General features: G+C 45.1%; 1 protein-coding gene across 1 annotated transcript in view; it reads left to right on the top strand.

Annotated features, from left to right (window-relative positions):
• The window catches only part of LOC127658993 (alpha-1,3-mannosyl-glycoprotein 4-beta-N-acetylglucosaminyltransferase A-like), a 71979-nt gene that overhangs the window by 23417 nt on the left and 34234 nt on the right, over window positions 1-14328 (top strand). The window contains exons 3-4 of the mRNA XM_052148592.1: window positions 7113-7280; window positions 8013-8153. Coding sequence (XP_052004552.1) covers window positions 7113-7280; window positions 8013-8153 — 309 coding nt within the window. The remainder of the gene's footprint in view (window positions 1-7112; window positions 7281-8012; window positions 8154-14328) is intronic.

Genomic DNA, 14328 nt, shown 5'->3' with positions numbered 1-14328 from the left:
TACATGGCCTCAGCCGCAGCAGTACTTCAGCTGGGTTTACTGCGCAATGCTTCAGCATTGGCTAAACACCCGCGCGTCTCGCCGGGCTTGGGCCACAGGCCGCCAGCCGATCAAGGTGACTCAGACCTGTATTTCAGCTCTGCAGCCCTGGACAGTGGCCGAATGGTATCAGCGGGGAGTGACGATGGGAGCTGTATCTCGCCGAAAAGTCATCTCGACAGACGCGCCCAACACGGGTTGGGGCGGTCTCGCGAGGGCTCTCCGGTTTTTTGGCCTATGATCAGTTCAGGAAAAGCTCCTTCACATAAATTGTCTGGAAATGATAGCGGTCGAGCACGCCGCATGCGCTTTCTCCCGGTCATTCAGGGTCACCACTTCCTGGTCCGCTCGACAACAGATCTGTGGTATCCTACCTAAACCGCCAGGGCGGTCTCAGATCCAGGAACCTCTTCCATCTGTCGAAACGCATACTGAGTTGGTCCCAGTGCCACCTGCGCCGCTGAGGGCGACGCACGTGCCAGGCCACCTGAACGACGGCCCAGACAGACTGTCCAGAGACAATATTCCCCAGGGGAATGGTCCCTGCACGCTCAAACAGTCCAGAAGTTATGGCGCATATTCGCAGAGCAGAGATAGACCTCTTTAGCGCCAGAAGAGAACTCTCACTGCCCAATATTTTTCTCGAAGCGAGGACGCGCTGGCCCAGGACTGGCCCAACCGCCCGCTTACGCCTTCCCTCCCGTCTCGCTATTGCCACAGGTAATGCAGAGGATCAGGGAACGCGCCACTCGGTGCTCCTCATAGCCCCGCGTTGGGAGAATCAGACATGGTTCCCGGAGCTTACGCAGCTGTCACTGACAGCACCGCTTCCCATCCCAGTGAGAGCAGATCTCCTCTCTCAAGCTCGCGGCACGATCTGGCATCCCCACCCAGAGCGCTGGGCTGCACGCTGGGTGATCAATGACTACCCGTCGCTCTGCCAGAAGGGGTAATAAACACCATCATACATGCTAGAGCCCCTTCCACGAGAAGACTCTATGCGTCAAAATGGTCTGTGTTTTCAAAATGGTGCACCGACAGAGACCTGGACCCACGGACATGTGGGGTGTCGTCGCTGCTCGTGTTTTTACAAAGAGCTGCTGGATAAGGGCAGATCCCCATCCACGCTCAAAGTGTATGTGGCGGCCGTCGCGGCGCTCACTGAACCCCTGCACGCCAGTCACTGGGAAAAACGAGCTGGTCATCTGCTTCCTCAGGGAGCTAGAAGGATGAACCCCGCGCTCCCATCGGTTCCTATCTGGGATCTTTCTATAGTTCTCGAAACTATGAAAGCCCCCTTTCGAACCGCTTCAATCCGTGGATTTGAAATACCTTTCACTCAAAACCGCTTTTCTGACTGCCCTGTCATCAGTCAAACGTGTGGGAGACCTTCACGCTGTCTGTCAGCCATGCGTGTCTTGAGTTTGGACCAAGTGACTCCAAGGTCATTTTAAAGCCTAGACACGGCTATGTTCCCAAGGTGATCGGTACTCCTTTCAGAGCACAGGTAATTTCCTATCGGCGCTGCCAGCATCCGATAGCTGAACGCGACGCCAATCTCCTTTGCCCAGTCAGAGCACTGAGATTGTATACTGCACGCCCGCCTCTTTCAGACGCTCTGAGCAGCTTTTCGCTTCATTCGAGGGCGCACCAAAGGTCTCACGCCTGAAACAGACACTGTCTAGATAGATAGTGGACGCTATTGCTGCCGCGATACGCGTCAAAGATCTGCCATGCCCGTTGGGCATTAGGGCTCACTCCACTAGAGGCATGGCCTCATCGTGGGCATGGTCCAGCGGGATTTCCATTCACAACATATGTGTGGCAGCGGGCTGGGCTTCCTCCACCTTTGTCAGATTTTACAATCTGGAAGTGCCCGCCCTGCAGGCAAAACTACTAGCGGTTTAATACGCTACAGCTCCCCTGGTGAGCTGCACTGATGGGACTCATTCCACACAGACCGCACCGCCGCTCTGTCGCTCCTTCCCACTATGTGCTTATGTATTACACACACACTGGCCCGCACTCTTGCCGGCCAAATATTATTTCCCCACTCACAAGGGCTCCCCGGTCCCCCACCCCGGGCTCATGCAGTGGATGCTTGAGTGCGACGGCGTTGACAATGGGTTCCCGTGAGCGTAAGCTAGCTTACGTAATACGAGAGAACCTCTCATAAGAGAACGAATCGGTTACCTAACGTAACCTCGGTTCTCTCTAGATGAGGAACGAGTATTGCGTAGCCGGCCGTCGTTCAGCCACCAGCCGACTTTCGCTTCGTTCAATGAAAACCAGGGTTCCAGCCTACGAACTACGCTTATATCCACGCCCATTTTTGCGGGCTTTGATGCAGTAAGCGCGCGGACACCTCTCATTGGACGCGAGTTCCCCAAGTTCGTCTATAGGCTGCAGCAGTTGCCGCAGAGCAACCAATGAGCTCGCTAGCTAGCCCGCTCAAGGTCTGCAGTTGCTGCACTGCGTTGACAAATGATACAAAATTAAGGATAATTTTTTGGCTTCAATATCTCAGAAAAGATGAATCTTTCCCGTAGCGTAAGCTAGCTTATGCAATACTTGTTCCCTCATCTAGAGAGAACCGAGGTTACGTGAGGTAACGATTAGTTTTCTGTGGACTTTCATCTTCTGTGCTTTGTAGTGTGTAGTCATTCGACAGTACAAAGCCAATCCCTCTGAAGACTCCCTATTCTATGTACCTCTCGGCAAGTTAACCTACTCCACTGATGTCCTCTGTGAGTGACTTTCCTCATGACAAATTCCAGTGCTCACCCGGAGTAATCCCTGAAGGTGTGTTTGAGTTTTAGGGGGCTCAGTGTGGAGAAGGGAGGGACAGTTTCCTTCTCTAAACATTCACAGCTACAGAGAAAGTCACATGATCACTGGTAATAATTACGCTGTCCTCACCCAAAAGCAGAAGCACTTTGTCAACATATATATTTTTATAGCTCATACAGTTTTGAAATCAAATGTAAAAAAAAAAAAAATCATAATTTTTGGCTTTTTAGAAATTGACTAGTGCCATGTTCACTTTAAAAACAAGATAAAATCAAAATTGACCATTCATAAAAGAACTAAACACCAAAATTTAATTGATTAATAAATATCATGGATTCCGGATTCTCCAATTTGATTTGGGATCCTTAAGACATGTCATCTTATTTGCATTAAGTATAGTAAGTACTACAGAAAAAACAACAACAACCCAGTTTCAAAATCCACTAGGTGCAGGATTAAGATTCATTTCTTTGGAGTTGTTCATTAATAAGCTGTTGACAGGCAGGTAGAGAATTGGACAATGTGTGCATTTTTTAGACTTCAATTATGTAAATTACCAGCTCATGGGAAAATAAATTTAATCCAGGCACAAATGATTTTAAAACTGGGTTGTATATTTTTGTATTTAACTATACACAGATAGGTCTGATTTGCCTTGAGACACAATATCTTGTATCACTGAAATTCTGGGAATGTCTATACACACTCTCTGGGTCATTCATCAAATGCACTTACTGTGCATATATACATCTGGATAAAGAAACTATGGGAAGAGAAAAGAGGCAGGAGTGGATGGACTGGGAAAAAGATACAATTAGTGGGATGTGCAACGGTTTATGTGCTAATCCAATTATAGTGGCTGCAGTCTGTCAGGACATTGGATGGACTTTCTGTGACTTGGGTGATTGTGATTTAAGGGCCTTATGTCCTCCATGGCTGGTTGATAGATCATGGCAAAATTAGATCTAATATGATGCTGGCATGAAATCTTAATGCAGTAAATAGAGAACAAGTCATCTATACTGTATATAAGTGTTGCTCTGTAATGCTGTTGGCTTGTGAGTGTCTTAAATCAATGTCCAAACCTATGCATTCATTTTTGCTGCATTTACCTAAACTCAGAGTACTGGAACTGGTGTGTGTGTTTGTGTGTGTGTGTGTGTGTGTGTGTGTGTGTGTGTGTGTGTGTGTGTGTGTTTGTGAGCATGTATTTATCACTTTGTGGGGACCAAATGTCCCCATAAGGATAGTAAAACCCGAAATTTTTGACCTTGTGGGGACATTTTGTCCGTCCCCATGAGGAAAACAGCTTATAAATCATACTAAATTATGTTTTTTGAAAATGTAAAAATGCAGAAAGTTTTTTGTGAGGGTTAGGTTTAGGGGATAGAATATAAAGTTTGTACAGTATAAAAACCATTATGTCTATGGAAAGTCCCCATAAAACATGGAAACACTACGTGTGTGTGTGTGTGTGTGTGTGTGTGTGTGTGTGTGTTTGAGGTGAAACCACTTTCTTATTCTGTTTTCGGTACAAAGCGTTTAAGAATGTCTGAAGCTACATCTGTTGAGGTCCCTCCTCTTTTGTACATTAATCAGCCCTGAATAAGCTCTGGGCCCAGGGTGGAAGCAACATTTTGTATCTTCGTGTGTGTGTGTCAGAGACATAGACATGCAATTCTTTGTGTTCTTAATTTTGATTACTTCTAGGGCTGGGCCATATATTGAATATTCACGTTTTGTTTGAGTGGATTTTCAATATAAATTTAAGCAACATCGCAATGATTTTAATGTGAGTTTTATGGTTGCATCATGGTTGCTAAAAGACAGTACCGGTAGATTAATTCCATGATTCTTCCTTTTCTTGCAATGTGCCACTTTAGGCCATATACTTACATTTTGGTATAAAAACTATATTGAATATTGTCAAATTTATATTTTTTTAGCTATATATGACCCAGGCCTTATTACTACCAAAAAAAGCTTGTATACCTCCTACCCGAACTCTGTAGAGCAATATCATGTTCTTTAGCCTATAGAAAACTCAAGTGTAACATTTCAAATTTTGTCAATTGGGTGTCAATTGCACTAAGAAAATGCCCTGATCTAAAGCCAGTTTTTCTTGATTTCCCGTAAAAATTACTGAGTCATGATATATATTGTTATCGTGATATAAAATTACTCCTATCGTGGTTATATCGCCCAACAATCGTGTCATGGATCACCCAACAATCGTGAAGATTTTAATCAAATTGTCATCTCTTGAATCAAAGAATTTTAGTATTATTTTCTGCTGGGTACCTGGTCACTCGGGAATCTCTGATAATGAACAAGCAGACAGAACTGCCAGAGAAGCATTATCTACAGAACCAGTAAAATGAGAAAAAAAAAATCAGTTAGATATATTTATATACCTATGGCAGTCGGAATGGAATCAGTGTTTGAACAACAAATTACATTAAATAAATCTTGTTGTTGGTACAAGATATGTATTCCCTTTTAATAATCATTGGGATCAGGTCATTTACACACGATGCTGGATAGGACATACAAGACTCGCACACAAATTTTTACTATCAGGAGAAAATTCACCAAAGTGCTCATCTTGTCAGAATCCACTATCCATTAAACATATTTTACTGGATTGTAATACTTCTACACATTTGAGGAACTTGTATTATTCTGTTGATACTTTTGACCAAGTGAATCCAAATTTAGTTTTATCTCACACCTTATTTAGTTAATTTCTTGAATAACTAAACCTGGCTCTCGCCATGAATATAGCCATAGAAGCTGGCATGGCGTAAAGAAAACAATAGAAAGATAGATAGCTTATCAACATGCTAACAGTAAAACAAGTCTGGACAGTCACTGATCATATTTGTTACCCTCTGTTTTATACAATTATAGCTCCTAAAACATCAAATAATGTTTTAAATCTGACAATAATTATATCATAAATTCTGATCCTTTAGAACAAATCACACAAAAAACGCTAGCGTTACGATTTCTCCCATTCATTTTTATACCAGCGACTCAGTCTCATCCTATATGTCTCAGACCAAATTCTATTAAGATCAATTGTAATTCTAGTCTCCCATGCACTTCCTGAGATGAGCACCATATACATCACACCCCGAGTTGCTTCCTGTGTTTACCCATGTTGCTCCCTCTGTAGGATGTAGACCGGTTGATGGCTCACTTGGTCTTTAGAGATTGGACTGCAGAACTTATTAGACATGCCAAAACCTCACAAAACCCCATACTGGTAATATGAAGGGCTGATCAGGAATGGAACAGTTTAGGATAAAAAAAGAGATGAAGATTACCTATGAGAGACTTGCTGTGGTCGAACAACCAGTCATTCTTCCAGCTGTCATAGCAAAAGTCAGCCTAACATTTCTACAAAGACAAATTAAAGTGTTTGTGGAAAATTAGACACCGACCACCTCACAGAAATTCAACCATGAGCTTTTGGATCTGCAAAAAATCTTTAAGTTGATTGACCTTAAAGAGGTTTTGTTTCAGTCATATTTGTGTGTAAACCCAACACTACATGTTGCTTTGAAACCATCTCATATTCATTGAATTCTCGGTCTTGTTTTAGGGCGAAGTCTGACTCATAACATATTGAGTCTGCAAATAAATTAAGTGGCGTGACCCAAGGCTAATCTGCTCTACACGAGGGCACTTCCCCTCTGGCACTGCCTATGACCACGATCTGTCTGTTTCTGTCTCTTCTTGCTGAGCAGCAGAAAGATAACCTTCCTGGAAAACGATGTCTCTCAGAAATTGTGATGTAATCAGGAGAAGACAGACAGGTTCCTGACAATAATGGTTTTGCTGACTTGATAGATTGTTTTTTTTTTTTCTTTCAATGGGCAACTTTGAAACAGTTCCTCATATTTTAGGGTGTTTGATATTTCTTTCATTAGTTTATCATTACTTACCACATTGGTTCTAAACCTGTGCATTACCCCCATTATCCCCCATAATCAACATTTTATTTTGTACCCCCCTCCCCCCTTTTTTTTCTTTTAAGGGGGGGGGGGTATTTGCGAGAGACAGGAAATAGATCTTGGCTAAAATTTTGAGAACTACTAGGATAGCAGATGCATTTTGATAGTATGTGACATTCTGGAGGATGAATTCGGTTTTAAGTGTATTTTCAGAATTTTATTTTTTACACACTTGCATGATGTTGAAAGATTGTAATTGCACTATATAAATTCCATTAATAACTTGCCTCTCTTTGTCAAACTCTCCTTTTCTCCTTTTTGTAGAAAAGTTGGTAGCCTATCAGAGGGAGTTTCATGCCCTGCGTGAGCGGCTGCGAGTGGCAGAGCACCGGACCCTGCAGCGATCCTCTGAGCTCAACGCCATCCTCGAACAGTTCAGACGGGCCATTGCAGAGACCAACGGCAGCAAAGATGCTCTCGCCAACTTTTCAGGTGATTGGATGAAGTTTACATGTACACCAAAAGAATTGTCTGCCAGCATTGCTCATTTTTATCTTTCATTCATTAAAGTAACATTTTTATTCCACAAAGTTTGAACAAGCCATTCCCAAAATCTACTGCTCCCCTCATTTATTCAGTTTTGACAAAGCTTTCAGCAACCAAATACGACAGAATTTTTTGTTACAAACACGTTATCACCCTTATTCAGCATATGCTTAGTGTGTTTGTGTTTCTGAGAAATTGTTTACAATTTTCTCTTTGGCTGAGATTGATAAATTGTTGAACATTTTTGGTTTGAAGACATGACAAAATGTCACTCACATCCCAACCAAGAAGTAATTTGGGGCAAATACGTGTTCATTAGCAAGTGCCAAGAAATAGTAATCTTAGAATTGATTATGCAGCTGTTCCTTCAGCATGGTTTGCGTTTGATTTTTAGACTATTTAAACCACCCTCGTCTGCTTCCAAGCAAGAGTTATCAATATGTATTTCAACGCAGTATTGTATTTTCCTGTTTGTTTTCAAAGGAAGCTTATTAAAATGGAAAATGGCATTTGAGGTTAAACTGTTCTGCTTCAACTTCAGGCAGTTGATGGCACATTAGTGGAGTTTTGGATCTGAAATGTGAATTTTACTTTTAACACTCATATCTGAAGAAATTTTGGCCATTTGCTTGAACCACGGTGTATCCTGTGATTTAATGTTACTGTGCTTTCTTACAGATGAGACACAGAAGTTGTTGAAGGAGTTGGCTCACAGGAAGCCCCTCCAGGTGCCAAATATCTACCACCACCTGCCTCACCTGCTCAATAATGATGGCAGCCTACATCCTGCTGTACAGGTGGGCCAGGGACGTACCGGAGGTGAGTGAAACAATTAATTGTAAATCCATTCATTCCATCGGTTTTAATCATAATGAAAATGCTTCTAGCTAGTAATTTAAGTCAGTTAGGAAATAAAACATAGATTATTAAAATAAAATAAAAAAAATTGTGTCTCACACACACACACATTTTTTTTTATAATCTATGTTTTATTTCCTAACTGACTTAAAGGGGACCTATTATGCAAAATTCTCTTTTACATGGTGTTTGTACATAAATGTGAGTCGGCACAACCACCCTACAATGTTAAAAAGTCCACCCACTCCTCTTTCTTCTATTTTTATTAATCAAAAACACTGTGTCAAAATGAATGTTTTTTGTTTCCGCTCTAACATGACGTCACGTTAGAGTAGGCCTCGCCCACGACTGGTGACGGACTCCATGCTATTTTCATAGATCCTCCTCTGAGTGAGCTACATGCAGTCCGGCATTTTTTTCCACGCTGGAGCAGATAGAGTGAGAAGTGTTGAGACAGGAATTAGTTTTAATTAGTTTAGTTTTAATAAGGAATTAGTTCTGTTGTTGGGTGTAAAAGTGAACATAAGAGTCTTCATGTACTCCCGGCATTAGAGCCACTGAAGACACAGTGGACAAGTTTTGTTTTTGAAGGAAATGTATCCCAAAACATACAAAAATTTGTGTATGTTTGTGCAAATCATTTTACACCGGACTTCTTTGTGAATGAGTGTCAATATAAAGCATTTTCAAAATGTTTTATTCTCAAGCATGGAATCAGTACCAACTCTTCGTGTTCCAGCTTTATATCCTGAAGATGTAAGTATCACACTTTATATTTTGTGAATGTTTTCAAATCTCCTTTCTGAATGTGCTTGTTAGCTGATTCCACGGCTAGTGCAGCTAAAGTTACCATTGTCTCTGATTGTATTCATGGAGACCAGAGCTATGTCGGGGACAGGGAGCAGCAGCTCATTTGCATTTAAATATACATAATAAAAGAGTGTTTTTGATTCCACCCAAAAAGATGCATTTGCAACAAGGTATATCAAGACTTATATTACATCTTGTGAAAAATTTTTAATATATTTACTAAGGTGTATGTAAACTTCTAACTTAAAATGTATGTGCAGATATTGCAACACTGTACAAATAAACTTACAAGCTAATAGCAATGTTTACCTAATTTTGACTAGACTGGGATGATTCCTAGTCTGCATTTCTCAATGTTATTGTATATAAAATGCCAGTAATGTTAAGCAGTCCTGCAAACCTATAAACAGTATAGCAAAATCTCCATTCAGAAGACATATTTCTTGTGAAATATATATTTCGCACTGTATATGTCGTCATATTGCCCAGCCCTAGTTCCAACCATCCACAGTATATCCTAATCATGATATATCTTACAAAATCTCAGATAAATCTTCCGAAATAGCATTTTTTTTTTTTTTTACAAATACAATTTTCAGTCTGGACTATATGATGCCCTTTGAAACTGACAAAATCAACATTGTTTAATTATTTAAATGGGCTACTTTTTAAGTCCTGCCACTGTCCTTGAGCTTAGTTTGTCAGACTGATGTAATCACTGCTCTGGCCTTGTGACACCTCTAAGTATTCATGTAAGGTTTGTTTTTCATCCTTCATTCTTCCCATTATCACCCAAACAGTGGGGTGTTGCTGTCTGCTGCATCCCTGCTTGTCGTATTGTGTTACACGCTTGTTATTCGTGGGCTGTCATGGCCCAGTCAGTGTGTCTGAGATGAAGCTGTTGCCAGCAGCCCTGAGTGGGGCCCTGAAGACCTTTTGTCTCTCCAAAATCCCACAGCAGGTCCATCAGATTCTCAGAGAAATAAAGCCCTCCTGGGTCCATTGAGGGTTACAAAGAGGACAGTTCTGGGGACATGAACGTAATAAAAGGTAGAAGCCACAGGAATGGGAATGACTTAACGTCATGGTTACTGTCATAACCTCCATTCCCTGAGGGAGGGAACGAGACTTTTTGTCGAATGAAGTGACACAAGGGGTCTTCCTTGGGAGCCTTGCATACCACTGAACTTGAGAAAAGGTCAATGTGAAATTGACTGACAGAATTTGCATGTCCCGCCCCCGGACATACGGGTATAAAGGGAAGCGGGCGTGCAAATGTCAGTCAGGTTTTTGCACTGAGGAGCCGAGAATAAGGCATGGCCGTTTACAGTGGTAGGTCTAGTGCTGTGGCAGGAGGGACACAACGTCTCGTTCCCTCCCTCAGGGAACTGAGGTTACGAAGTTGTGTCGAATGAAGTGACACAAGGGGTCCCATTCAAAAACGCCACGAACTAGTCTGTGTTACGTGAACTGCTGAGACAGGTGCAAGCAGGCTGATGCGTGCTAGAAGTAATTGTATCGGCTGCACGTAACCCTCCCCAACGCCCCCAAAAGAGATGTCATATACAGAACCCTGAGGGGTACATGACTAGCATGTTAGCAAGCCCGGCAGCTGCGGCCTTTTCTATGTCAATTTCTATGTCTCTCGCATAGGGTGTGAAGCGGCTGGGGCTATCTTAGCACTATGAAATGCTTCAGGGAAGGTGGTCTTTCCCGGTCCTATTCTTTCAGGGGGAAATTACCCTGCAGAGGTCACATCCTGTCCAGGCTAATGGGAGTGAGGGTTGTGAAGCTGTACATGGGAGCAGCGCGGTGGTAGGTCCTGTCTAATGAGGGGGGAGCTCTACAAGCACGGTGACCGGGGACAGTTGGACTGCCCAAGGGAGATGCAGGTCCTCCGACGGGGACCGTACTCCGGAAAATACATCATGGAGAGTTGCCTGAGGAGGGAACTAAGCCCATGAAGCCTTACCCCATTACAGAGCACCTGTGGCTCGTAGTGGGTCTGGACGCGAATTGCTCCGCTGAATTCGCAGGCCAGAAGGCTAGGTAGGAGAACATCCAGGAAGCGACGCTTAGTGGCTAGCCTGGGAGAGAAGGCGCACTGGATCAACTTGATGAAGGGCGTTGTGTACAAGCAGAACACCCAGTTGGTTGTGCCGTGTTACCGATTTCTACCGGCTTGGAACTGACAAAACACGGTACGAGACCGACTCAACCCTGAGATTGTAAAATCTCGCAAAGGTATTTGGTGTTGCCCAGCCTGCTTCTCTGCAGATGTCTGCTAGGGAGGTGCCGTTGCCTAGTGCCCACGAGGATGCTACACTTCTTGTCGAGTGTGCTCGGACCCGCAAGGGGCAGGCACGGCCTGGGTCTGGTAGGCCAGTGAGATGGCGTCAACGACCCTGTGAGCTAACCTCTGTTTCAAGATGGCGTTCCCTTTCCGCTGTCCGCCTAAGCAGACAAAGAGCTTCTCAGAACATCTATAGCTCTGCAAGGTCCAAATAGATATGCAAAGCACATACCGGACACAGCAAAGAAAGGCTGGGTCTGCCTCAGTGCTTGCAGGTTCACAACCTGGTCCCTGAAGGGGGTCGTAGGAACCTTGGGCACATAGCCCGGTTGCGGCCTCAGGATAACGTGAGTATATGCCGGACCAACATCCAGGCAAGTGTTGTTGACAGAGAACGCCTGCAGGTCCCCAAACCTCTTGATGGAGGCTGACACGATCAGGAGGGCCGTCTTCAGGGAGAGGGCCTTGAGCTCAACTGAATCAAGAGGCTCGAAGGGGGTCTCTGAAGGTCTGTGAGGACCACTGAGAGATCCCAGGAGGGGAACAGGCTTGGCCGGGGAGGGTTCAGTCTCCAGGCACCTCTAAGGAACCTGATAATCAAGTCGTGCTTATCCAAGGACTTGCCATCTACTGCATCGTGGTGGGCCACGATAGCAGCTACATACACCTTCATGGTGGAGGGGGACAACCTCCCCTCCAGCCTCTCCTGCTGGAATGAAAGCACTGATCTCTGTGGGTCTTCGGCTCGGGAAGAACACCAATTTGCAAACGAGTGCCACTTTAGGGCATAAAGTTGCCTGGTGGGGGAGCTCTGGCTTGGTTGATCGTGTCTACGACTGCAGGTGGTAGATCACTTAGATCTTCCGTGTCCCATCCAGGGGCCAGATGTGGAGGTCCAGAGGTCTGGGTGCGGGTGCCAGAGGGTGCCCCGTCCCTGAGAAAGAAGGTCCTTCCTCAGGGGAATTTTCCAGGGAGGTGCTGTCGCAAGGAGCGTAAGATCCAAGAACCAGGTCCGGGTGGGCCAGTAAGGAGCCACCAAGGTGACCTGTTCCTTGTCCTCCCTGATCTTGCACAGCACCAGTGCAAGGAGGCTCACTGGGGGAAATGCATACTTGCGCTGCCCCTGGGGCCAGCTGTGTGCCAGCGTGTCTGTCATGAGTACCAGAGAGGACCAGAGTTGTGACATATGCCGAGAGCGCACGCCTTGGCGAGTTATGTACGCTACTGTCACGGTGCTGTCTGAACAGATCAAGATGTGCTTGCCCCAAATTAGCGGGAAAAACCTCAGCAGGGCAAGAGATACAGTTGATGTGCCAACGTAGACAGGGTCTTGTTCAGGAGCCAGCGGCAGCGTGCCCATTGCACACGGCACCCCAACCCTGTTGAGAGGCGTCTGTGGTGACCACGACACATCTGGACACTTGCTGTAAGGGGACTTCGATCCACAGAAAGCAGAAGTCTGTCCATGGGTTGAAATTCTGACTCCAGGAGGGGATTATTGTCACACGGTATGTGCCATGGCGCCATGCCCATCTCGGGACTCGAGTCTGTAGCCAGTGCTGAAGCGGTCTCGTATGCATCAACCCAAGCGGCGCGACCACGGCTGAGGATGCCATATGCCCCAGGAGCCTCTGGAATTTTTTAGATGAACTGCCGTGCTGGATTCAAAGAGAGTGAGGCACATGAGCACTGACTGCGTGCGTGTTGCCGAGATGCGCTGTCGTTGAGACTGAGTCTAACTGAGTCTAGCCGAGAAAGAGATGCTCTGAACCGGGTGAGCTTGCTCTTTTCCCTGTTGACCTGAAGCCCTAGACGGCTGAGGTGCCTGAGCACCTGGTCCCTGTGAGCACATAGAGTAACTCTCAAGCGTGAGTCAGGATAAAGTCGTCGAGGTAGTTGAGTATGCAGATGCCCACTTCCCTTAGCGGGGCAAGGGCTGCATCTGTGACTTTCATGAAGATGCGAGGGGACAGGGTTATGCCGAAGGGGAGGACCTTGTACTGATAAGCCTGGTTGCGAACGTGAACCGTAGGAAGGGTCGGTGTCGAGGCAAGATGGAGACGTGGAAGTATGCGTCCTTCAGGTCTACCGCTGTGAACCAATATAGCTGTCGAACACCGGTAAGAATCTGTTTCTGCGTGAGCATTTTGAATGGGAGTTTGTGCAGGGCCCAGTTGAGAACTCGCAGGTCTAAGATTGGTCGCAACCCACCACCTTTTTTGGGTACGATGAAGTAAGGGCTGTAGAAACCCTTCTTCATCACGGCTGGAGGGACGGGTTCTATCACGTCCTTGAGAAGCAGAGTCATGATCTCTGCCCGTAAAGTGCTGTCTTTTTCGCTGTGTACGGAGGTGGAATGAATACCGCCAAAACAAGGCGGGAGCCGGGCGATCTTAATCACGTAGCCGCATCTGATGGTCCTGGCCGACCAGCGCGACTGCTTGGGCAGCGAAAGCCACGCGTCCAAATTCCGTGCGAGGGGCACTAACAGGACTATCGCTTTTGATGTACCGGACACGACTATACGGCAGGGGGAGCAGGTAATAGCGCGTCGGTTGGCAGAAGAGCGTCCCGAGACTTGGGTGCTGAGAAAAGACTCAAAGCACTTACCTTGCTCCGTGCACCCGGCAGGTTAGAGACTGAGGAAGAGGTCCTGGAAAGGCGTATTTGAAGAAAACTAGAAAAAGTCTAGTTGGAAAAGTGGATTAGGATGAAACCTTTTTGAAGCTCCAAAAATCACACAGTCAGCGTAAACGTCATCCATACAGTATGACTCCTGTGGTTAAATTAATGTCTCAAGCGAATACAATTGCTTTTGGTGTAAAAAATTTCAGTACTCAAGTAGTTTTTTAACTATAAACCATTGTTTCCAGTCAGCAGCTGTATGCGCGTGTGACGTTATCGTGTTGGCACATCTGGAAGAGCAGTGCTGTTTACAACTTTGTATGAGGAACGCTGTACAGAAGCTTAGTTGGTTTTGTTTAGATGGTTTGTTTACTCACAATGGTGCATATGTGTGCTTATCCAGGATGT

This window comes from Xyrauchen texanus, chromosome 18 (assembly GCF_025860055.1).
Source record: "Xyrauchen texanus isolate HMW12.3.18 chromosome 18, RBS_HiC_50CHRs, whole genome shotgun sequence".
Classification (NCBI taxonomy): domain Eukaryota; kingdom Metazoa; phylum Chordata; class Actinopteri; order Cypriniformes; family Catostomidae; genus Xyrauchen; species Xyrauchen texanus.
The sequence above is the reverse complement of the archived record's forward strand: the minus strand, read 5'-3'. Positions and strand labels throughout refer to the sequence as shown.